General features: G+C 34.0%; 2 protein-coding genes across 2 annotated transcripts in view; one reads left to right on the forward strand and one right to left on the reverse strand.

Moving 5' to 3' along the window:
• Positions 1–8,405: 8,405 nt before the first annotated feature.
• On the forward strand, positions 8,406–10,261 carry LOC111059782. The gene has a single exon (XM_039436865.1). The coding sequence runs from the start codon at positions 8,436–8,438 to the stop codon at positions 8,736–8,738; it is 303 nt and encodes a 100-aa protein (XP_039292799.1). The 5' UTR covers positions 8,406–8,435; the 3' UTR covers positions 8,739–10,261.
• Positions 10,262–23,256: 12,995 nt separating this feature from the next.
• Positions 23,257–27,580, reverse strand: part of LOC111059783 (receptor-type guanylate cyclase Gyc76C) — a 319,606-nt gene continuing 315,282 nt past the window's right edge. Inside the window, 1 exon segment of the mRNA XM_039436866.1 lies at positions 23,257–23,812. The gene's annotated coding sequence lies outside the window, so the exon portion shown is untranslated.

The following is a 27,580-nucleotide window of genomic DNA, read 5'->3' on the forward strand; positions in this document are numbered from 1 at the left end:
CTTTTTTATATAAATGTAAGCTACTAGTAACTTCTATAATGAATTCGTCATTTAAGTAGCCCTACCATATAATTTTATTACATTATTTGATGCTTTAATCATAATAAAACTTTTATGTAACTTAGTAGGCTATAAATCATCGTGTCCCATATCACTGTGATATAAATATTAGCCTACTCAAGTATAATTATTTGTAAGCTATATTATTCCGAGTTCAGGAGTCTATTCCATGATAATTGACCGAGCGAAGTGAGGTCTAAGATTCAAGTCGACGGTTTTGCATTTCTGTTATGTTTGAATGTTTATATTTTTGTTTCTATATATACAGTATATTTATGTTTCGCATTTACAGCGAAACGCAGCAATAGATTTTCATGAAATTTGACAGGTATGTTCCTTTTTGAATTTCGCGTCGACGTATACATACGGTTTTTTGAAATTTTGCATTTTAAGGATAATACAAAAGGGAAAGGAGTCTCCTTTGAACGCCAATATTACCGTAAAAATAAGACTTTAGAATTATTCATCATAAATCAACTGTCAGAGGACTATAATAGGCCTACTACCCGTTCAAAAACATCGAACATCTTGAAAATGCATCTTCCCATCAACGATAGTAGACAGTTGACTATAATACTACCCGTTCAAAAACATCGAACATCTTGAAAATTGTATCTTTCCATCAACGTTGTAGACAGTTGCAGCCAGACCTGATAACAGCGCTCACACTCACATTCCGGGACGACACGTCACGGTACGATAGGACAGAAAGCTCTATGTTTATTTAGGATTTTTCTAGACACTTTAAATTGATAAATTATTTATTAATTTTTGAGAAAACATAACAACAGGTCAATTCATCTTACTGAGCGCGAGGTCTAGTGTTCACAGAACTACTAGTTTATAGTGAGGTCCACGTTATTGTAATGGCAGTATTTGAACAACATTGGTGTAGCCGATGACCCTAGAATATTCTAGATACCTTGGGTGTAGCTATCTCCGTCTATCATTCAACAAATCAAATAGCTTTATCCTTTTATGACTCAACTCGTTATCCTTTTTTTACTCGTTTATCCTCCAAAACGTTGCCAGATCTTTTCAACAATTCTAAGTTTTTTAAATAAAAACAATTTTATTTCAACTAGAGTTTTCTATCATGTATCATGTTGTACTTACATACTAATGCATTAGTTATTCTAACTTATTCTAACTAGTTATTCTTAGTTTTTTTGTGAATAAACTAACCAGTTTATTATTCATACTATCTTTAAATAGCTTCATACTGTCTGTAGTTTTCTGCTCGTAAGCAGGTCCTTCTATATGGTCGCAGCCCTCCACTCTCTTCTATTCTCTGCCAGTCGCTTCGTTGCATAGTAGCTCATTCCCTCCTTGATGTCGTCCAACGTTTTGTATCTTTAGCTTCATACAATGGTTTGTTTTATATTTCTGGCAGTGAAATCCAACTTTAATAGCAAAAAGTGATTTAATAATAAGCAGTTCGTGATGGACAACAACATGGAAGAATTTAATAAGTTATTATGAGAAAATAAGATAATTCTCTTATGATTATAGGACACATCTCCTCAACTACTAAATTACCCATGTCCTTGGGCTTAACTAAATTCAAAAATTGAATCATTTCAATAATGACAAGCTGATCGAATCATTCCATTATTTCCAATATATTATTCAATTTCCCAATATATTGTTCACACTAGTAGGTTGGCTACCTTAGTAATCTGTTCTATTTATTTATTTATTCCATGGAAACATAGAAAGGCTCACAGACAAACTTCAGTACGAGCCTTAATGACATATTTGATTGGTAGTATAACATTACAATCAACATACAAAAAAGAAAACAAAAGAAAATAATATCGCACTTCATTAAATATTCACGATTCAGTCTAAACTAATAAGATTAGAAGAGAATATTTGGGTTAGATTCCGGAAAGTTAGTAAAGGGGTATAGGATGAAAGATATAAATAATAATTATACAAAGAAAGAAGAAACAATAGGTATCTCATACCACAAACTATCTCAATATTACATTACATTACATTTATTACATTCCTTAATCACAACATCAAATTAATGATTGGGAGAGAATCAACAGGATAAACCCAAAACTGTTCCTCTCCCTAATTTTGATAAAAATAGTTCAAATGAGTTTATGAAAACACTTTTATAAAGATCACAAAATTTACAGTCCAAATATTTAATATACTGTACTAAAAAATTTGTATCTCGGTTGATCAGAAAGATGAAACAAATTATTATTACACTTGAAAATGCATTAATAAATTGAAAAATATTAAAAAACTTGATAAATATTGAATTCATTTTTCTCAAATTTCACTTCCCTCACAATATTAACTATAATCTCAATAACTATATTCACTTTCAATAACTATAATCTCAATTATCCATATTTCATGTATTTTTTCAGTTTGTAACAAGTAGAACCGTATTTGAAATGTAACAATGGTATTCTAATGTAAAATGTTACATGGTACGCCATAGTGGAGTAGGTCAATTTCCACACAGAATAAACTAAACATCTAGAGGACACATTATAAGAATTTTTTGTAACTAACTATTGTATGTAATTGTAATTTTTATCTAATATTTTCTGTAATTGATGTTGTAGTTTTAGTTTTTTGGGGAAATAAACATTTATTTATTTAAAATGAGTAAGATATATTGTCAGTTCCACGGTAATCTCAAAATTATTTACTAACATATTATTTATTTCACCTTAATAAAAATGGGAAAATTGCACATCTCCATGTCTATTGCAAATTTTATTGATCAATCATTATATTATCCACCAATAAAATTATCAAAATGATCTTTAATAATCGATATCATAATCTGAAAGAGAAAAACTAAGTAAAGCTTGTACTATTCCTCATTCAAATTTTAGGTATGAAGACCAAAAGGTTACTGGTTTGTGTGTCACGCACTTTTAATAATTTGTAATAGGCCTACTATTTTAATCAGTAAATATTTTATCAATATCCTTCTTACCACAAAAGTTGATTTTTCAATTATTTTATTGTTTAATCCTAATTTTAATAAGTTTTTAATCAATATCCTACCGTACTACTACATAAGTTGATTTTTTAATTGACCGAGCGAAGTGAGGTCCAAGATTTAAGTCGACGGTATGGCATTTCTCTTAATGTTTAAATGTTTGAATGTTTATATGTTGCGCATTTACGGCGAAACGCGGTAATAGATTTTCAAGAAATTTGACAGGTATGTTCCTTTTTTAATTGCGCGTCGATGTATATACAAGGTTTTTGGAAATTTTGCATTTCAAGGATAATGTAAAAGGAAAAAGGAGCCACCTTCATACGCCAATATTACCTTAAAAATCAGACTATAGAATTATTCATCATAATCAGCTGACAAGTGATTACACAGATGTGTGGAGAAACCAGTCTATGCTGTATTTCCATAAGGTCTATAGTTCCAATCAGGTACTTGTTGATGAGAATACTGCGTGAGGTCTACTGTTCACAGAACTACTAGTTATTTTAATGTTTAATCCTAATTTTAATAAGTTTTTTATCAATATCCTACTACTACATACTACTTCAAATATTTTAATATATGACGTCTATATTATAAACCTTGATTTCAAAATGAACACTACTGTACCCAACACACTTACAAGACTGAATTCAAAAAAATATGAATAAAAAACAGCTCGAACAAGGAAATCATCTTCCTAGCCTCATATTTTTCCAAACAGCATGGTCATTCTCCACAGATTTCTCTCTCTACTTTCTCCCAGCATATTATACTAAGTACTTCCTGAACCGTATTATCTGGGAGCATCATATAATGCGCAAAGCAATAAATTGGAGACTTGTATTGCGCAGCCGAAGAAGTGATAATAAAGTGTTCGATAATAATCACCTCGTCCTATAGTGGGGTCCACGTTATAATGGCAGTGGAGAACGATAGGAGGTTACCGATTCTCTGCCTTGTCAATGCCCTCTATAGACGGTAGCTGATACAAGTTTATTGATGTAATATTAACTGTCCATTCTCGTTTAAAATAATCAAGCAATTATATTTTATGAAGCAAGAAACTATATTTTCCAATAACTTCATAATAGAGAACCGATTCTCTGCCTTGCCACTGCCTTCTTTAGAGGGTACCTGATACCAGTAAATCTGTTGTAATATCGACTGTTCATTCTTGTTTTAAATAATCATTATTTATTTGTTTTAATGATTTAATAATACATTTTCATGATTGAGATGGAATATTTTATTTATTAATTGTATTTCTACATTAAAAAAACGATCTGGCAACGTTGTATTGCTAGAAAAGGATAGCGCTATCTGCATTGTTGGATGATAGACAAGGATAGCAACACCAATGTTAATCAAATACTGCCATTATAACGTGGACCTCACTATATAGCCAGATGGCCTAACCGGTTCTCAAAAGCCGGTCTTCTTTTTGGATGCTGTGTTGATTGCGCGGAGATGATATTTTATTCTTTAGATAAGCCAGGATATTTATTATACTGATGCACAATGTACCGTTGCAGCAGCCTATGCTACGCCTCATGTGGGCTGGTACCGTACTCCGTTAACACAGTTGAACTGTGACTTATTGTCCTGTTATAAATATGTAGGATAAAAAATTCTCTTGAGTATAGCAGAGATTAGATATTATGAAAGAGATTCTGTTCTCCATAAGTATAGAAAAGGATGGAAATTGATAAATTCCGATAAAAAAATAATGCTTAGCTGATAAAACCTTTTAAAAAAAAAGGGGGGTTAGACTGTCACAAAAATTGCAATTGAGATAAAATGATAATAGTAGGTTCTAAAAGGTACTTATACTTTAAGTATAAGTACCTTATATACAAATGTACCTGTGTACCTTATTGTACAAAAGAAACTAATAACTTTGTTGTGGTTAAGACACGGTGTTTGGTACTTGTAAATATTTGAAAAAAATCTGGTGTGGTGCACTCACACAACTTTCCTTGCCGTTAAGAAATTGATCACCTGACGCTAGTGTACTCGCGCATCCCAAGTCTACTTATTCAAAGATATGAGCCAGCTGGTGACAGGACAAACATCCCTGATTAGCTGATTTACGACTCACACTGGCGCACAAGGAATCTTCCTTTTGCCGGTGTTTTTGCCTCACCTACTGTACTTATGCATGTGATCATAAATTGAATCTTCATTTTAAAACTATTGTTTGTAAAGTAAAGGATATCATTTCGTTATTATATCTAATTAAATAAATGTATGTATCTTGGTTTAAGTGCAGTAGCATATACTTATATTTATTTTTTGTAAAGCTTTTTTGTACCTATTTTGTTTTTGGCAAATAAAATTCATTCATTCATCATTCATTCATCATTAAGGATAAATGAATTTAAATTTGAGTAGGCCTACTTTTTTTTAGAAGACACCTTCTATTTATTTTTTAAGAATACACTTTTTACCCACATTTCATGGTAACTACATTATTGGATCCCATAAATTACCAGCAAGAAGTATTGCAACTCATAGCTGTTTTCAGTTATTTATACCCCTTTTACAGGTTATCAGTGGATGAGAAATAAATTTATTAAATAAATCCCTTACTTTATTGTAATAAATAAATTTTATTACAAGGACTTGTTAAGACAAGGATTTTTTTAAGGACTTGTTAATTTATCATTAATCAAACATTGAAAGGTTATCAAGAATCCTAAACCTTCATCTTGAGGTTTGTGAAAATCTCGAAGTATATTACTTAACATAATATCTATCTCTATAGTGAAGTCCACGTTATAATGGCAGTGTTTGAATGGCAGAGGTTTTGCTATCCTTTGTCTATCATTCAACAAAGCGGATATCGCTATCTCTTTCTCGCTTTGCTCTGTTGCCAGATTGTCTTTCAACAATGTAGAATTAATCATCAACAATATATTTAATCTTAATTATGAAAATTTATCATAGAATTATTGACAAATATAATTTCTTGATTAATAAAATGTAATAAATTGATCATTTAAAAACGAGAATGAACAGTTACCTGTATCAGCTACCATCTATAGAAGGCATTGACAAGACATAGGATGGGCAACGTTGTTCTCCCATCTTTCTCCACTGCCGTTACAACGTGGACCTCACTATAGTAGAAGATCATAGCGTTCCATCTTCCAAATACTAGTAGTTCTGTGAACAGTAGACCTCACGCAGTAAGTATTCTCATCCACAAGTACCTGATTGAAACTATAGACCTTATGGAAATACAGCAATAGACTGGCTTCTCCACACATCTGTGTAATCACTTGTCAGCTGATTTATGATGAATAATTCTATAGTCTGATTTTTACTCCAATATTGGCGTATGAAGGAGGCTCCTTGTCCTTTTGTATTATCCTTGAAATACAAAATTTCGAAAAACTTTGTATACACATCGACGCGCAATTAAAAAAGGAACATACATGTCAAATTTCATGAAAATCTATTACCGCGTTTCGCCGGAAATGCGTAACATATAAACATATAAACAATCAAACATTTAATCATTAAGAGAAATGCCAAACCGTCGACTTGAATCTTAGACCTCACTTCGCTCGGTCAATTATGAAATCGCCATAAACATTTTTATGATCTTTAGGACCTATGATTCAAGCATGAATGTTGTAATTAATTTATTGACAATAATTCAATAAATTGATTAGCATTATTATGATCAGAAAATAGCTTCTGGTAGCCTACTAATCTCACTATAGTAAGACAGCGGACCTCACTATATCCTATACTATTAAACGAGCAACTTCTGTTTATTATTTTAGATGTTTGAATGTTTAGATGTTTGGATGTTTATATGTTTGTATTTCACCGGATCTCGAAAACGGCTCTAACGATTCTCACGAAATTCAGAACATAGTAGGTTTTATAATATAAAGATTCGATTGCACTAGGTCTCATCCTTGGGAAAACTCGCTGAAGGACATTAAAAGGATAATTTTTATTCATCCTTGGAAAAACGGATGATAATAAAATTATTTCGTCGTCTGTTGGTGATGGAAGTGAGTGAGCGAGTTTATGTGTGTGGGACTGTGTAAAAATTATGATTTAGCTGTTGAACTTTTGTAATCATTCAATCAAGTGTACTTAGTGCCGGTTGCAAAAAAAGCCGGGTTATTTTCAATCCTGATTTATTCCAGTAGATCCATCTTTCCGCCTAATAAAGAATTTTTTCATTTCATTTCATTCCTTTCTGAAATGGTCTTCTCTGATTTTGTTTACGTGAAGTTAATTAGGATTAAAATTCAACCAGCTTTTGTGCAACTGGGCCTTTGTGAGGGAAATTTTTGCATACCTCTGGGAATTAATCTCAATTTACTGTGATTAGATAGAACATTTCTGTATGAATGTTACTATAATTTTTTCTTTCATAATAAATTCTTTATGCTTTTGTACTCCAGAGCGAAGCTCGGTCCCCGATATTCTCTACTACAGAAGGCGGTGGAAATATGAAACTTGGCAACTCTGGGTCCTTTCATTACCACTTTATAACGTGATATCAAAATAATGTCTTCTGGAAGAAAAAGATGAAGAGGAAAAGGAAGAAAAAGAGGAGAGGGTGATCAAGGAGAAGAAGAAGAAGAAGAAGAAGAAGAAGAAGAAGAAGAAGGAGGAGGATAAGAGAAGAAGAAGAAGAAGGAAGAAGAAGAAGAAGAAGAAGAAGAAGAAGAAGGAGGAGGAGAAAGAATAAGAAGAAGAAGAAGAAGAAGAAGAAGAAGAAGAAGAAGAAGAGAAAAGAAGAGAAGAAGAAGAAGAAGAAGAAAAGAAGAAGAAGAAGGAAGAAGAAGAAGAAGAAAAGAAGAAGAAGAAAAGAAGAAGAAGAAGAAGAAGAAGAAGAAGAAGAAAAGAAGAAGAAGAAGAAGAAGAAGAAGAAAAGAAGAAGAAGAAAAGAAGAAAGAAGAAGAAGAAGAAGAAGAAAAGAAGAAAAGAAGAAGAAAAGAAGAGAAGAAAAGAGAAGAAGAAGAAGAGAAGAAGAAAAGAAGAAGAAGAAGAAGAAGAAGAAGAAGAAGAGAAGAAGAAGAAGAAGAAGAAAAGAAGAGAAGAAGAAGAAGAAGAAGAAGAAGAAGAAGAAGAGAAAAAAGAAGAAGAAGAAGAAGAAGAAGAAGAAGAGAAAAGAAGAAGAAAAAGAAGAAGAAGAAGAAGGTCTACTCTGTTGGTAGAACTACTAATTGGTTCTCTCTCACTCTTCTTCCCCTTCTTCCTCTCCTTTTTCTTCTCCTTCCTCCCTTCCTTCTTCACTAACAATATAACGTGAACCCCACTATAGTTGTGTATTCGCAAACATGGATTCAACTTCTGTAAATAATTTTAATCTTGAAGAATTTAATCTAATTTTGCATTTTTCTTTCGATTGTTTCCAGCACACACAATGGCCCACCACCTCCCGCTCGCCATCTTGCTTTCTCTGGCCACAGCCACCCTGATCGCAGCGGCGCCGCAACGCGAAGGCTCCTACTTCACCAACGAAGCGATCAAGCAGGCACAGAACACACACCTCATCCCGCAGGGAGCGACTATTCAGAAGGTGCAGGAAGGCATTGAACTGGCCGCCTACGAGTCGATTCCGGGCAACCAACGGATCAACCTGTTCGAGATCCTCGGCGAGCATGTTCCTCCCGAGGTTGTCAACAATCTCCAGTCACAGGTCGATCAGGTGGGCAAGTCGCGTTGAGAATATAATGGACTCGACCAATGAAAATGGGTCAGAACCGGGATAAGACTACTCCAAACTCTACAATTTTATGGATCTTTCTTCAAATAAATGGACTCAAATGAAATGATTGACTCCAAACAGTGATAAAATTACTCTAAACTCAATAATTGGTCTAATATCTTTGACATCTTTCAATGGATTCATGAAAAGATTGACTCAAAACAGCGATAAAACTAATCCAAACTCTACAATAGTATGGATCTTTCGATGAAAAAATGGACTCAATAGATTAACCCTAAAGAGACACACTGCGATGGGGTATTTCACACCCAGGGATTTTTTTTCTGTTCTGCAGTTGACAATATCAAACAGATGGGAATTTATGCCCAGTCTAAATTAGGTTAGTAGTATTGTCAACTACTCTCCACCACTTCCAGTCAGTAATAGCATTTTACAAGGTCACCAGCTCATCTTGTTCTTCGTTTGGGGTGTCTAACACCCCAGAGTGTCTTTTACGTAGGACTTTTATCAAACACTTTTATTACAAAGATTTACTTGTATTGTCACTACGAATGTGGCAAGGAATGATGGATCAGGTTGGAATGAATGCTATGATTCTCTATAACTTGAGATTCAAAACAATAAAATGAAGAGACGTGAGTTTTTGATGAAGTTGTCATTGGCAATGATCAAGCCATTCCTTCAAACCAGAGGAGCTCCAACACTCAGGCGGAACATACGTACTTCTAAAATAATTAGTATAAAATGATAAGCAGTGCTTTACTTTCGATTTCTGTATGCACTTGGAACAGAAATGATTGAGAAATGATGAAGTATGGGCTAAGTACTTTTTCTCTATATTTTTCAAAGAAAAATGCAAAATTAAATTGGGGTGTTCAACACCCCAGTGTGTCTACTGTGTTAGCATAAAGTAAGTGTGTCTCTGTAGGGTTAAAAGGTTAATTAACAATTATTATTATTAAACGAAAATCCAAATTAAATGCTGTAATTCACCATCTATAAAATTACTGTATTTGTAGCTATTCATTAGCATTTGAATAATTGCAATATCTCCGTAATTTCCATCTGTTAGTTAACAAGTTAACAGGAAAGTTTCGGCCTGTAAGCTGAATCGAATAAAATATAACTTATCCAAGTTATAAGTTAACAACAAGTTAACAGCCTGTGAGCCTGTTGTTATAGTAGGACTCATAAGTTATAAAGTAATTTTTATTGAACTGAGTTAGCTGCTGTTAAAAAGGAGTTTCAAATGGTTTAACAACCGAGACTAGTTTCTCGTTATTGATCAATTGTTGCCCTCCAACTATCCAAAATCTAATACAATATCAACTGTGTTACTATCTAACAAAACGCTACCTTCTCTATCTACTATTTATACGAAAAATGTAGAATAAAAATGGTGCTTTCAAGCTTTAGAACTCACTGTCACAATCCTGGAGAGAACTAGAAAAGTGGACTATTTTCCTAAAAAAATGTCATTCGAATACAAAAATATATATCATATTCATCAAATTCATTAAGCAATAATTTCATTCATCATCATAAATGGTTTCACATCAAACTCGTATTCATCAGATCATGTTCATCAAATTCATTATCATTACAATCATAAAATCATCCACTGATATGCAGCTCGAAAAATAAAACAAATCCAAATGAGTGCTCAAGTGCATGTAAAGGTGCGTACAGATTTACGCGCCGCGAACATGAGCAATTTACATTCAATCAGCTGATGCCAAGCTTTTTATAACTGTATCTTGCCGTTTCTGTAAAAATACAGATATAGTCAGCTGATAAAAAGTGAATTGCTCATGTTCGCGGAGCCAGCTCTAGTTTTCATTTTTCGTTTTTGAATTGGACGCGCGCTCCTCGTTCAGTTCGTATTTCTTTCACTTGAGTGCGTCGCGCTCACTAGCCGGTAGGTTTTTTTCTTTCAGTTCAGTCTCGCTTTGTAATAGCTTGCCTCGAGTCGGGAATTGATATTTTCGTCGATCATTCCCAGAAGAAATCGTTCTTCAAATTATTATTTTTTCGTTAATGTTAAATCGTACACCATAAACCTACGTTTGGAAGAGTGTTTGCCAAACTCCCTTTAGTTGAAAGTTTTAAACTATTATTTTTCGATTGGAAAGTTCACCGATCTATAGTCTTTAAAGACATTGTAAATATCTCGTCAGAAATATATGTGCAACGTTATATGATGGAAGCCGAATTTACCAACAGTAGATGACAATTAAGCTTGCCTTTTCACCATCCTTGATTCATCTCCTACCTCGGGGACACCTGAATACCTTACCTGGGAGTTGTAAGCTCAATAATATAAATATTACATTAGGTACTCTGCAGATTTTCGGTGAGTTGTTCTTTTATATATTCATTGCATGTACTTGTTTCTGTAGAGATATCACTTGTTTCTTTTCTATTCAATACAGTCCACTTTACATCAAAATTATTGATTACCAATTTAAAATCAATATAAATTTCTTAAAGTTGAACCTTAGAGTTTACATTGGTCATCCAGGCCAGATTTTATTGGCTATTTTTTATTCAAATATTTGGCAAGCACTTATCCAATTTTATTGTAAATCGTTTGTGCATGCTAGGGTTCAAACCTGTTTGTACATTATGAATTGAGCCGATCAAGTTGGTTCACTCTTATCTCTATTGACCGAGCGAAGTGAGGTCTAAGATTCAAGTCGACGGTTTGGCATTTCTCTTTGTTTATATGTTTTTATGTTGCGCATTTACGGCGAAACGCGGTAATAGATTTTCATGAAATTGACAGGTATGTTCCTTTTAAATTGCGCGTCGACGTATATACAAGGTTTTGGAAATTTGCATTTCAAGGATAAATATAAAAGGAAAAAGGAGCCTCCTTCATACGCCAATATTAGAGTAAAAATCAGACTATAGAATTATTCATCATAAATCAGCTGTCTAGTGGACTATAATACTACCCGTTCAAAAACATCGAACATCTTGAAAATGTATCTTTCCATCAACGTTGTAGACAGTTGCCGCCAGACCTGATAACAGCGCTCACACTCACATTCCGGGACGACACGTCACGGCACGATAGGACAGAAAGCTCTATGTTTATTTAGGATTTTTTCTAGACATTTTAAATTGATAAATTATTAATTAATTTTTGAGAAAACATAACAACAGGTCAATGTAACTTACTGAGCGCTAGGTCTACTGTTCACAGAACTACTAGTAAACCGTATTGGATAACAGAGTGGGCCTCCTATATTTCAGAACTCTCTAGTAGGCTAAGTCCTAAAACTGAATTTATTTACTATTCATGTCACTGTATAGAAGTAGAAGAGCTGCCATAGTGTATTAAGAATACATAATTTATCTACTGGATGAAGCATTACAATAAAAGATAAGCAAGACTTACAAGGTAAGAAGTTGAGATGCTTTCAATTCAAGATGGTAAGCTCTGGAAATTAGTTTCAAAGAGAAAGTCCTGTTACGTGTAGAAGATGTGGCTGGCCTATTGACAAATAACACCTAGAAGTTACATAATGATTTTAGTAATGTTGAGCATAATCATTTTGTATCACACTTACTTTAATGGGAATTCTCGTTTGGAAATAATTACTATTATTATTATTACTGTTGCGTGAAGCTACAAATTTTGAGCAGTGCTCAAGTGGCATGCCAGTTAAAGGACGGAGTCATATAAATGCACTATAACACTCCTCAATGGTATAATAGTCCAGTCACTATATACATTGGTGCATGCAATTTATATTGTAGTTCTGATTTTTTTAATATATTATTTGGGTACATAAGAGAAGTCCAGAACCAATTTCTTCATGCAAAAACCTTGTATTTTCGGCTCATTTTCTAGTTTTTAGTTATTTCTGCCAAATCTCGTAATCGGACAGAAAAATTTACTCTCGCCTTTTTTCTAGATTATATAATTCTGAATAAAATGAGATCATTCCGAACTCTTTATCTCCAAGGAGTACTGAGTTATGATTTTTCAAAAATGAGTGACATTTTAAGAAAAAAATCAATTTTAATGAATTTTAGTTTTTGATCAACAACATCTTCCGATTGTTACCATTTAGATGTATAATTCAAAATCCCTCTGGGCGTATTTTTGTGCTCTACAATCTGAGATCAGGTAGAGCGCTCTATCTCATATAGATTTCCAGGTACACCTGACAACAATGCTCCTTGTATTGTGAAAAATACCTAATTTTCAGCTTCAACCATCATCACCAACTACATGGTCTTCACATTGATATTTCGCACAATGACATAAGTTCATGAGATTATGTTCTATGAGAATCACCCGTTAGATGCACTTCATTTCAGTATTTCCTAGTGGAAAGGCGCGCTTAAGGACACCTCAAAGATCAAAATTTCAAACACTATAACTTCTGACACAATGCTCAGATTTCAACGTACTACACTTCATTCTTCTCGGCTCGTCAAGGCGGTCGAAAATCATGCTTCATAAGTCAAATTCGGTCGAAAAGTGGAAAATTTATTATTGAGTGTACTAAAGCCCATATTCCAATACACAAAAAATGGCCAATTTCTATATTCAAAGCTGCATGTCTTTTGAAATACTTCTGATAAAATTTCCAAATCTAGTGAGGATGTGAGAATTGTCCCCCTCTACCCACTCCAATGAATAATACTTTCAATTCCAATACCATTCGAAAGTTACACTTTCAGTTCAGTCTCGCTTTGTAATAGCTTGCCTCGAGTCGGAATTGATAATTATTATTCGTCGATCATTCCCAGAAGAAAATCGTTCTTCAAATTATTATTTTTTCGTTAATGTTAAATCGTACACCATAAACCTACGTTTGGAAGAGTGTTTGCCAAACTCCCTTTAGTTGAAAGTTTTAAACTATTATTTTTCGATTGGAAAGTTCACCGATCTATAGTCTTTAAAGACATTGTAAATATCTCGTCAGAAATATATGTGCAACGTTATATGATGGAAGCCGAATTTACCAACAGTAGATGACAATTAAGCTTGCCTTTTCACCATCCTTGATTCATCTCCTACCTCGGGGACACCTGAATACCTTACCTGGGAGTTGTAAGCTCAATAATATAAATATTACATTAGGTACTCTGCAGATTTTCGGTGAGTTGTTCTTTTATATATTCATTGCATGTACTTGTTTCTGTAGAGATATCACTTGTTTCTTTTCTATTCAATACAGTCCACTTTACATCAAAATTATTGATTACCAATTTAAAATCAATATAAATTTCTTAAAGTTGAACCTTAGAGTTTACATTGGTCCACCAGGCCAGATTTTATTGGCTATTTTTTATTCAAATATTTGGCAAGCACTTATCCAATTTTATTGTAAATCGTTTGTGCATGCTAGGGTTCAAACCTGTTTGTACATTATGAATTGAGCCGATCAAGTTGGTTCACTCTTATCTCTATTGTCCGATCGGAACCGTTACTTTGCAATGCTGATAACGTTATCGCTTAGCTTGCTTCGTCTATTGAGCTTTCTCTGTTCAATTTGTACTAACATTATCATTTTGCTTGCTTGAATCATCAATGAAAATCGTTCATTGTTGCATTCGTAATTTTATTCGAAAATTAGTAAATGAAAATCATTAAGACCTTTCCAATATCCAATCATGAGTGAAAAGAAGTTAAAGCTCAAACGAGCTAAACTTGAGCAATATTTCTATCGTATTCAACGTACTTTCGATTTGTCGAAAAAGGCTTTAAAAGAAGAAGCTAGTGCTAAACAATTTCTAATTCTCTATAGTTCCACTCTTAAAACTGTTCAGGATTATGAAGCTGTTGAAATGGAAATACAGGAGCTTGAAATGGAAAAAGACCCGGAATTTGTACCCAAATTTAGTAGTTCACATATGGAAATGTTCGAACATATGGAAGCAATTGCTAGTGAATTGAAAAAACGCAGTCAGGTTGTACCTAGTGTTTCTACCCCGGCTCAACCTGTATCTTCCAATAAGGATTCGTCTAATATTTTACCGAAAATTGAAATTCCTGTGTTCGACGGAGATCAATCAAAATGGGCGGTATTCTACGAAATGTTTAAATGCATGATTCATGACAACAAATCGATTCCAAATCAACAAAAGGTCCAATATCTGGTGTCCAAACTATCTGGAGAAGCGGCTAATATTTCACGTCATCTACCACCTATTGCTAATAATTATGAAATTATTTGGGATGCATTAATTAAGCGGTTCAATGACGCGCGCTCCTCGTTCAGTTCGTATTTCTTTCACTTGAGTGCGTCGCGCTCACTAGCCGGTAGGTTTTTTCTTTCAGTTCAGTCTCGCTTTGTAATAGCTTGCCTCGAGTCGGAATTGATATTATTCGTCGATCATTCCCAGAAGAAAATCGTTCTTCAAATTATTATTTTTTCGTTAATGTTAAATCGTACACCATAAACCTACGTTTGGAAGAGTGTTTGCCAAACTCCCTTTAGTTGAAAGTTTTAAACTATTATTTTTCGATTGGAAAGTTCACCGATCTATAGTCTTTAAAGACATTGTAAATATCTCGTCAGAAATATATGTGCAACGTTATATGATGGAAGCCGAATTTACCAACAGTAGATGACAATTAAGCTTGCCTTTTCACCATCCTTGATTCATCTCCTACCTCGGGGACACCTGAATACCTTACCTGGGAGTTGTAAGCTCAATAATATAAATATTACATTAGGTACTCTGCAGATTTTCGGTGAGTTGTTCTTTTATATATTCATTGCATGTACTTGTTTCTGTAGAGATATCACTTGTTTCTTTTCTATTCAATACAGTCCACTTTACATCAAAATTATTGATTACCAATTTAAAATCAATATAAATTTCTTAAAGTTGAACCTTAGAGTTTACATTGGTCCACCAGGCCAGATTTTATTGGCTATTTTTTATTCAAATATTTGGCAAGCACTTATCCAATTTTATTGTAAATCGTTTGTGCATGCTAGGGTTCAAACCTGTTTGTACATTATGAATTGAGCCGATCAAGTTGGTTCACTCTTATCTCTATTGTCCGATCGGAACCGTTACTTTGCAATGCTGATAACGTTATCGCTTAGCTTGCTTCGTCTATTGAGCTTTCTCTGTTCAATTTGTACTAACATTATCATTTTGCTTGCTTGAATCATCAATGAAAATCGTTCATTGTTGCATTCGTAATTTTATTCGAAAATTAGTAAATGAAAATCATTAAGACCTTTCCAATATCCAATCATGAGTGAAAAGAAGTTAAAGCTCAAACGAGCTAAACTTGAGCAATATTTCTATCGTATTCAACGTACTTTCGATTTGTCGAAAAAGGCTTTAAAAGAAGAAGCTAGTGCTAAACAATTTCTAATTCTCTATAGTTCCACTCTTAAAACTGTTCAGGATTATGAAGCTGTTGAAATGGAAATACAGGAGCTTGAAATGGAAAAAGACCCGGAATTTGTACCCAAATTTAGTAGTTCACATATGGAAATGTTCGAACATATGGAAGCAATTGCTAGTGAATTGAAAAAACGCAGTCAGGTTGTACCTAGTGTTTCTACCCCGGCTCAACCTGTATCTTCCAATAAGGATTCGTCTAATATTTTACCGAAAATTGAAATTCCTGTGTTCGACGGAGATCAATCAAAATGGGCGGTATTCTACGAAATGTTTAAATGCATGATTCATGACAACAAATCGATTCCAAATCAACAAAAGGTCCAATATCTGGTGTCCAAACTATCTGGAGAAGCGGCTAATATTTCACGTCATCTACCACCTATTGCTAATAATTATGAAATTATTTGGGATGCATTAATTAAGCGGTTCAATGACCCCCGCTCACTCTCAAATGTGTACTTGAAACAAATTTTCGAATTCAATTGTCTAAAATCTGAGTCTCGTGCAGGTTTAGTTTCTATAGTCGATCAGTTCTGTGGTTCAATTACTGCTTTAAAACGCCTACGAGGTGAAGATGTATCTGATGCAATATTTCTGTTCCAAGCGTTGAAAATTTTAGATCCTGTTTCTCGAAAGGCATTTGAAGCTTCAGTTCATACTAAGGATGATCCCACATATACTGATTTTGTTTCATTCATCGAAAGGCAGATTAAATCGTTACCGCATGACGAATCGTCTAAACAATGCAAGCCAGTAGTGAAACCAATACCAAAATCCAAAGTGTTGGTTGTTCAATCGAATTCGCAAGTGACCAAATCACCGGTAAAAATATCAGAATGTCTGAAATGTTCGATGACAAATCATAAATTGATCAATTGTCGTCTTTTTCGTCAGTTATCACCTTGGGACCGTTTTCGTTTTGTTAAGGAGAAGGGTTGCTGTTTGAAATGTTTCTCGCCAGCCCATCGTAGTAAAGATTGTACTTCTTCCAACTGCGAGGAATGTAGTCAGAAGCATAATTCGCTTTTACATTTCGGAAATGCTTCAAATTCGTCATCAAATTCGGATGCGAAAAAGGTAGAAAATAATACTATTACCTGTTGTTCTATCGATTCGAAGTCGGCACCGTATAGTGTTCTACTATCAACTGCTCAAGTCGAGGTACCTGATAAGAGAGGTAGATTGCACAAAATAAGAGTTTTAGTTGATTCAGCTAGTCAAAGTCATTTCATTACTCGTAAACTTTGTCGTAAATTGCAACTATCGATTTCTCCTTTCCAATTAATTGTGAATGGTTTTGGCGGAAATTCGCAATCAGTTTTTGGTCGTACTTTTGTCACGCTTCAATCTCGACTCGATTCTAGTGTTAAATTTTCCATTGAACCATTAGTTGTCGAAAAAATCATGGAACAGCTTCCCACTAGTAAAATTGATAATTCTAAATTATCAAATTTGTTTGGTCTTCGACTTGCTGATGAAAGTTATCACATTCCCAGCGAAATTGACGCTATTATAGGAGCTGAATTAGTGCCCCATATTTTCCGAAATGGTCGTGTGGAAATTGATTCGAATTATTTGATGGCCTTGGAAAGTGTTTTCGGTTATATTTTGATGGGTAGAGCCCCTATTTTAACTCAATCTTCAGAAAATTCAACGTGTTTGATGACTTGTCTAACATCACCGTTGGATAAGTTAGTTCGAAAATTTTGGGAAGTGGAAAGCGTTCCAGATGTAGGAAAACAACTCACTGCTGATGAGTTGGAATGCGAGAAGGATTTTGCATCGTCCGTTCGTCGTGAAAATTCGGGTAGATTCGTTGTCTCATTATCGTTTTCAAAATCCCCTGATTGTCTTGGTGATTCTTATGCTATGTCAGAACGTCGACTCATCAGTTTGGAGAAACGACTGGCACGTGATCCAAACATGCGTTTAGTGTATCACGATGTCCTCTTGGATTATCTCAAACAAGGACACATGGAATTGATAAAAAATCAGAGTGATAAAAGTGGTTATTTTATACCTCATCATGCTGTAATCAAAACTCAGAGTCAATCAACGCCTTTGCGTATTGTCTTTGACGCAGGCGCGAAAACTACTACTGGAGTATCATTGAATGATATACTTCATATCGGCCCCAAGTTGCAAACGGATATTTTCGTTCTGTTAGTCAATTTTCGGTTATTTTCTATCGCTGTAACTGCTGATATAAAGCAGATGTATAGACAGATTCTTGTCGATGAATCGTGTCGCAAATTTCAGCGTTTGTTATGGAGATTTTCGTCCAATGATCCCATACAAATTTTTGAATTAAAAACTGTCGTATTTGGTCTGAGTGAGTCACCGTTTCTAGCTCTCAGAACTGTCCATCAACTTGTTCAAGAAGAAGGTGAAAATTTCCCTGATGCTAAAGCTCGTATTCCGAGTGACATGTTTATGGATGATTTGGTGACAAGTGTGTCTTCTTTAGGTGAAGCAAATCGTCTTTGTAGTCAGGCTAAAGAATTGTTCGAGAGAGGCGGATTCGAACTTACTAAATGGAGTTCCAATTCACCTGAATTGATGAATGATTTCTCGGAAGATGAAAAATCGGCCTTGTCTAAAGATTTCGAGATGGGAAATTTGTTGGCTGTCCTAGGTTTGAAATGGCAACCTGGTAGTGATTCGTTTTGTTTTTCAGTGAATCCTAATCAGTCTGTTCCTACCAAACGTCACATTTTATCGGTAGTAGCACGCATTTTCGATCCTTTGGGACTCTTGTCACCCCTAACTTTGTTTCTTAAATGTTTAATTAAACAATTATGGAATGCTGGTCTTGATTGGGACGATTCAGTACCTCCCTCTATTGCGCTTCAATGGGAGACATGTCAGAAGGAGTTCCCTTTATTGTCCAATCTCTTCATACCACGTCATTTAGGAGTGATGAATGATTCGAAAATTACTGTCATTGGTTTCTGTGATGCATCGACTTTAGGTTATGGTGGTGTGATCTACATAAAATCTCAAATGGATATGCAACCTGCAACTATCACATTGTTGTGCGCTAAATCAAAAGTCGCGCCATCTAAGACTTTATCCATACCTAGGCTTGAATTATGCGCGGCGCTCTTGCTCGCTGAATTAATACAGGTTGTTGTCTCTGTTTTGAGCCTTCGTTGTCACGTGACTCGCGTTGTTGCATTATCGGATTCTACTGTTGTCTTACATTGGATCAGGGGCTGTCCATCTAGATGGCAATCTTTCGTCGCTAATCGAGTTACGAAAATTCAAGACTGTCCTATCAACGACTGGTTACACGTGGCAGGAAATTCAAACCCAGCTGATCCCATTTCGAGAGGTTTATCCCCTTCTGAAATAATTAATCATGATTTGTGGTGGTCTGGCCCCTCTTGGCTAATGTTAGAAGAGAGTGATTGGCCCGTCAAGGTCGATCTGGAACCTATAGAGTGTCTACCTGAGGTCAAGGTTCACTCAATTGTCACTGTAGTACAGTCGGAAAATTCATCTATTAATTCGATTCATCTTTTAATTGCTCGTTGTTCCAACTACCAACGTCTATTGCGTATCATGGTGTTAATATTGAAAGTACTTCGTCTATTGCCTAAACCTCATGAATTAGATTTCGATTTGGCGGAAAAACATTTGTGTAAAGTCGTACAAAAAATTCATTTTTCGAAAGAATTACTGGAATTGAAAGCTGGGAAAGAATGTACTTCTCATCTTCAACAACTGTCACCCTTTCTTGATCATGATATTATTCGTGTGGGTGGACGTTTACAAAATTCTGAGTTGAATTATGACAGCTGTCATCCGATTATATTACCGAAAAATGATCCATTGGTCACGCTTTTGATTGATTATTTTCATGAAAAGCACTGTCACGCTGGACCTCATTTATTGGCGTCTATTTTGAGACAAAAATATTGGATTTTATCAGCCCGTGTCCTTATAAGGAGTCATGTACGAAAATGTAACAAGTGTTTTCACTATCGTCCCACTCTTACACCGCCGAAAATGGGCAATCTGCCAGCCTGTAGAACTCTGTCGTCTAAACCATTCGTCCAATGTGGAGTTGATTATGGTGGACCCATTCGAATCACCATGGCCAGGCGTCGGAATCCTTTCATATTTAAATCGTACATTTGTCTTTTTGTCTGTATGGCAACTAAAGCCGTTCACATTGAATTAGTTTCGGACTTATCGACCCAAATGTTCTTATCAGCTTTTCGCCGTTTCCTTGCTCGACGAGGTCCTTGTAAGGTCATGTATTCCGATAATGGTACCAACTTCGTCGGCGCCTATGATGAGCTAATAAAATTGTCACGGATGCTGAACTCCAAGGAATATCAAAACCTGCTCCAGAATGAACTTGCTGATCATAGCATTGAGTGGAATTTCATCCCGCCAGGTTCACCTCACTTCGGCGGTCTTTGGGAGGCGAATATAAAATCAGTAAAGTCACACCTGTTTCGAGTTATTGGTAACCAGTTGTTGACTTACGAAGAATTGAACACTGTCTTAGTTCAAATTGAGGCTGTACTTAACTCACGCCCGTTATGTCAAATGAGCGCGGATCCGAGTGAACCCCTCGCCCTCACACCGGCTCATTTTCTCACTTTGACACCTCTTAAGTACCTTCCTATGTTAAATGTGGAAGATCGTCCAATGAATCGATTGGATCGGTTTGAATTAGTCAATCAAATGGTTCAGTCTTTCTGGAGTCGTTGGCGCAAAGAATACTTACATGAATTACAAACCCGTGTGAAATGGTGTAAGGATTCCACCCCTCTCACGGTTGGTACAATCGTCCTAGTGGATCAACCAAATGTCGCACCGTTGAAATGGCCTCTGGGGGTGATTGAGGAAGTATTTCCCGGTGCTGACGGTGTCGTTCGAGTGGCTATGGTGCGGTGCGCCAATGGTCGCTTCAAAAGGCCGGCTACAAAGTTGTATCCGTTGCCTACTCAATAATTTTCCTTTTGCATTTTTTGTTTTATTCTCGTTTTGTTTTATTTTTATTTCTTTCGTCGTTTATTCATTGTTTTTTCGTTTCTTTGTTCTCTAGCCTTGTCTGAAAATAGCTTTTCAGCCGGGGGGGGATGTTGGAGCCAGCTCTAGTTTTCATTTTTCGTTTTTGAATTGGACGCGCGCTCCTCGTTCAGTTCGTATTTCTTTCACTTGAGTGCGTCGCGCTCACTAGCCGGTAGGCTGTTTCTTTCAGTTCAGTCTCGCTTTGTAATAGCTTGCCTCGAGTCGGAATTGATAATTATTATTCGTCGATCATTCCCAGAAGAAAATCGTTCTTCAAATTATTATTTTTTCGTTAATGTTAAATCGTACACCATAAACCTACGTTTGGAAGAGTGTTTGCCAAACTCCCTTTAGTTGAAAGTTTTAAACTATTATTTTTCGATTGGAAAGTTCACCGATCTATAGTCTTTAAAGACATTGTAAATATCTCGTCAGAAATATATGTGCAACGTTATATGATGGAAGCCGAATTTACCAACAGTAGATGACAATTAAGCTTGCCTTTTCACCATCCTTGATTCATCTCCTACCTCGGGGACACCTGAATACCTTACCTGGGAGTTGTAAGCTCAATAATATAAATATTACATTAGGTACTCTGCAGATTTTCGGTGAGTTGTTCTTTTATATATTCATTGCATGTACTTGTTTCTGTAGAGATATCACTTGTTTCTTTTCTATTCAATACAGTCCACTTTACATCAAAAGTATTTACATACTTAGAATAATAATAATCATCCCATTATTTGAACTCTGTTAAACAAGACATTTCAATTAACAAAGTAGAGAGATAACAATAAAAGTTGTTTTAATTTTTTTACAATAATTGTGAATAGAAATACTTTCATAATGGATTTGATTCATAAGATCTAGAAAAAGATATGCTATATACAAAGTTTGTCATTGGGTACTAGGATAGAACTGAACTTGATGTTATAATAATAAGGAAGTAAGTTATTATTAAAATAGATATCCGGCAAACAATAAATTATTGGTAGAATTTTCTAATTAAACGACTACTTAAAACTTCTGATCAGTAAATTAGAACCTACAATCAATAAAAAAATACCTGAGTCAGAATAATGTAAATAAAATTTAATTTTTATTTATAGAACAGGCTGGAGTTTGTGGACCATATAGCAAGTAAATTTTATTTATAATGATACACAGTTTTTAAAAAATTAGAATTCTACAATAGTTTTGAAAGATTTGGAACATAAAGAAGATTAAATTTCATTGTTTCCCAATGATAAATCACATCTTGATATAAGTCTGCCTCACCTATTATGTATTTCTTACTAAGTGTAGAATCTAAGTTATTAAAGAAGTGAGAATTATATAGAAAATACAGCAGTTCTAGCTGAAAATAATTAAAACTTGTAAAATTCAATGACAACGATGATATAATTTTTCGACATTTAGAACATGATTTATAATTTCCCCTTGATTTTCGTTAAAAACTTAATTCATATTAAAACTATCGCATAACAAATTGAACAACATATTTATGTAAACCTGATTTTTAATTTTTTCTATTAATATGTAAACTCTTTCTAAATATTTTCAAATCTCAACTAAACGATGCTAAAACAATTTTGAACTGGAAGAATCCCTTACAATACTGTTTGTTAACATAACACAATTATGACTAGAAATACAAAGATATACTCTTCAAAACTTTACTTATTTATGTTACACAAAGGAGAGGTTGTTCTTAATATCATTCACTTAATCACAATTTTACCAGATAAAATATCAATAAATTTCATCATATCAATTAATAAGCAATATATAGTATATTTGCTGATGTTTGATTCTAATATTCACAATAGAATAACTACAAAATAATAAATTATTACACACTTGAGCGAGACATCCTCATAACAGTTATGAAGAAGAATTTTCAGATAATATGGAAGATATTTTTCCTAATTAAATTCCCAGGAAGAGGGTATTTTATTTTTTAATATCATGATACTGTTTTTAGGTTTTTTACATTTTATTTTACAGTGACGTCATCCACATACTTTACAAGTTTCCTCAATTGAGAGTAATGTTGTGTTTTATTCATTTATCATTTTAGTCATTCTACCATTTTTTCTACCATTTACCAAGTTCCTCAATTGAGCGTAATGTTGTGTTTTATTCATTTATCATTTTAGTCATTCTACCATTTTTGTTTTGTTTTAGATCAACATAACATACAAGCTATCCTATTCCATACAATTTAATTCGTAAATCTTTTACGGTACACTCTAACAATATAATCTCTCTTTTTCATATTTTAGTGGATAAATAAAACGATTGATGTGTAAATGTTGTAACTTCCACTATAGCAATATAAGCTCTCTTTTTCTATATTTTAGTGAATTAATAAAACGATTCTCTAACTTGATGATCCAACAAACTCCAGAGATATAATTCTAAAGTATTTTCAATTAGATCGAATTGATAAAATACCCACAAAATATTGCAACCTGTGATGAGAAAGTTACGGTATCTGACACGGTTTATTGTTTATGAAAAAGTCTAAGATTTCCACTGCCACTATTATCATCTTTGGTTTTGGCTCCTGACTCCAATCTATACAATGAGCGAACTGTCTTCCTCTCTAGAAAATCATTTTCCTCTCTATCCTTGGACGTCCATTGTAACTGAAATAGGTCGTACATTTAATATAATTGAATAAATTCAAATTCAATTTTTCAAGCCAAAACCGTATAAAGTTCCAAGTTCAACAACATGCATTGAAAGAAATAATCATTAACAAAAACTGAATGATTAAACTGTTTGAATTCAATAATTTGATTAAAATCAATTTCATGATTTAATAATTCAACAACATGCATTGAAAGAAATAATCATCAACAAAAACTGAATGATTAAACTGTTTGAATTCATAAAATTTGATTAAAATCAATTTCATGATTTAATAATTTGACTGTTTTCAATAATTTAATAAGCAAAAACAGTGTAACGTGCCAAATCAAAACAAAATTATAATTCTCAAAAACTGTTTTCATTAAAAATAAAAATGATTGATCGAGAATAAAAATTAAAGCTAAAGTGAGGTCCACGTTATAATGGCAGTGTTTGATTAGCAATGGCATTGCTATCATTGTCTATCATTCAACAAAGCGGATTGCGCTATCTCTTTCTCGCTTTGCTCTGTTGCCAGATCGTCTTTTAACAATGTGGAATCAATAATTAATTAACAAAATATTTCATCTTAGTTATAAAAATATTGAAAAATATAATTTCTTGCTTGATAAGATATAATTGATTATTTTAAACGAGAATGAACAGTTAGTATTAGATCAATAAACCTGTATCAGCTACCTTCTATAGAAGGCATTGGCAAAACAGACGATCGGCAACGTTGTTCTCCTATCTTTCTCCACTGCCATTATAACGTGGACCTCACTATAGATTTGAACACAACAGTGACAGTAAAAATGTATACATGAAGACTATCCTATGTAAAATATTTTAATTTATCAAATTTAAATAATTAAGGTATCAATATGAGAGTCAGTGAACAGTACAGTTCAATTCCCTAGAGTTTTAGGTGGGCCGTCCACTAGAACCAATTTCGTCCGAACTAGCATCGTCCGAAAACTACCGAACTCGTCCGAACGATCCCCCAACAAAGAAAGCTATAGATGCTCGTCCATTGCAACAGGTTCATAAGTCCGTGCACGGCCGTCTCCGGCCGATCAAGTTATTCGATCCGAATTGAATGGGATTTTCCGGCTCTATCCGGACGAAGTCGTGCTGAGACAACATCATCCTAACCTCAAAATTGTTTCACAGTCTTGTCTGTTTTTGTTTTTTTGAACTTGTTCTGTTTTATAAAGTTTTAACTATGGACAATGAAAAGTTGATAAGTTTGTTTCAAGAGCATGGGATATGCGAGACAAAAAGATATCATCGTCGTGATTTTCAAAGGAATCTGTGGACAAAGATTGCAGAGCAAATAGGATCTGAAGATAAGATTATTATAATGAATAAATAATTTAGTGGATATATGTTTGTTCAGTTTCCAAAATCTCAATATAATCATTGTTTATGAAACATTTTGGTGGCTATGATAGTAGTTAATTGAATAATTGGCAACTAGACTGACGTAAACGGTTCCAATGGACGACCATATTCGGCCGAATTAACGGCCGGCAGATTCGTCCGATCCAACGGCCGAACAGATCGGTTGAATACGGTTCCAGTGGACGGTTACTTAGCCCGGCGGAGTGATAATGAATAATACCATAAGAATTCATAGGAATAATATTTTTACTATTCACTGCGAATTTCGTTTTATAGGGTTTATCTTATTATATTTTTACTGTTCACTGTAATTTGTTCTCTGCGAATTTAGTGTCGTATATAATGAGATTCACGTTTTAAAGCCAGTGGGGAAATGCTAGGAGAACATTGATGTTACTTGCCCTTTCCTTGTCACCTATAGTAGAAAGCTGTGATACAATCCCTCCCGTTATATAATTCAATATTAATTGATAAAATTTTTTGAATAAGAATTGATATTATGGTATTTTACCATTATTGGAAAAACAGTTTTATTTTTGTCACATCTACAATATTATCAGACTGGGCGTACACCGTTTAGTCAAGACAAAACTAGTCACGTTTAGTCACAATACCTCACATAGTTGCTTATGGAGTCATGTCTAATTGCAATGACTAATCAGTGTGAGTTGCGTCACAAGCAGCTATGTGAAGTATTGTGACTAAAAGTGTCTGATCATGTCTTGTCTTGACTATTTTCACTTTATTGACCGAGCGAAGTGAGGTCTAAGATTCAAGTCGACGGTTTAGCATTCCTCTTAATGTTTAAATGTTTATATGTTGCGCATTTACGGCGAAACCTGATAATAGATTTTCATGAAATTTGACAGGTATGTTTCTTTTTTAATTGCGCGTCGACGTATATACAAGGTTTTTGGAAATTTTTAATTTCAAGGATAATATAAAAGGAAAAAGGAGCCTCCTTCATACGCAAATGTTAGAGTAAAAATCAGACTATAGAATTATTCATCATAAATCAGCTGACAAGTGATTACACAGATGTGTGGAAAGCCAGTCTATTGCTGTATTTCCATAAGGTCTATAGTTTCAATCAGGTACTGTGATTGAGAAATACTGCGTGAGGTCTACTGTTCACAGACTACTAGTTTTATTTTGTGTTCAATTTTCTAGTTTATCGAAATTTAATTCGAATGTGGACGGCGACTATGCCCCGTTTCGGAATAGTATATTTCGCACCTAGAGCAGAAAATGAGATTTTTCCGGCTCGAAATCGGTTTTCAGTGTGATAACCGGAAAAACATTTGTGCCCAATGGTCGAACGCTTTTTTCGCCATACACAAAAATCAACAATAATATACATATATATATACCATATTTATACCCATATATTAATATATATATATATATATATATATATATAATATATATATATATATAATATATATATATATTTTTATTTTTGTGTATGGCGAAAATAGCGTTCGCACCAGGGCAAAATATTGAAATATATATATATATATAGTTATGGAAACACGCCAATTCTGACCCTCACTACAATTCTGACCCGGCAACACTACAATTCTGACCCTGTATATATTTCATTGAACATACAATTCTGACCCTGGTCAGAAATGGCATGTTCTCATACAATAAAGTTATTTATCTGTTCTTATTAGATTACAAGTACAAATTTACCATTTTTCAGACAAAATAAGTTTTAGCAATAATATTATTCTATAAGTGAAAGTTATTCTCTTAAAAAATATTTTTATTTATTTGGCATACGTCAAAAAAGTTTATACATAATTGATAAAAACATGACAAAGAGAATAATTGTTCAATATTTTTTCAAATACAACTATTTTTTGCCTATTATGACTATATTGCCGTTTTTGCGAAGATATGGTTATCCTTCATCATACATAGGCCAAAATACAATGCCAAACAGACCATACACCAGTTATAATTAGTCAAAAATAGAGGCTTTAGTCTAAATAGAGTTCAAAAGCTGTTCTTTAGACTACTGTTGATAGTTGGAAAAATTATTTCTGAGCAACTCTCTCACTTCCACCACCCACTTATTTTCCGAAACAAAATGTTTCTAACATGTCAAAAAAGCATGTTCTATGTTCGTAATTAACTAGCATAATCATTAATTAAAAAATAGCTAAAGCGAAGTCAGATATAGGAATGATTCAGACCTCAAAAAGAGGAAACATTCTCTCAGTTATTCAGCTATCTTCTCGAAAATCTTATTATAATTATAGGATACTGCAAAGATTAGTTATTATCTATTGATAATAATTATAAAAATATATATTATATACCGGTATATCAAGATAAATATTATTATCTTAAAATAAACTATAAAAAAGTTA

This window comes from Nilaparvata lugens, chromosome 10 (genome assembly GCF_014356525.2).
Source record: "Nilaparvata lugens isolate BPH chromosome 10, ASM1435652v1, whole genome shotgun sequence".
NCBI lineage: Eukaryota > Metazoa > Arthropoda > Insecta > Hemiptera > Delphacidae > Nilaparvata > Nilaparvata lugens.

What these genes read in the sequence shown, in the direction of transcription:
- LOC111059782 (XM_039436865.1), top strand. Translation starts at nt 8,436, where the DNA reads ATGGCCCACCACCTCCCGCTCGCCATCTTGCTTTCTCTGGCCACAGCC.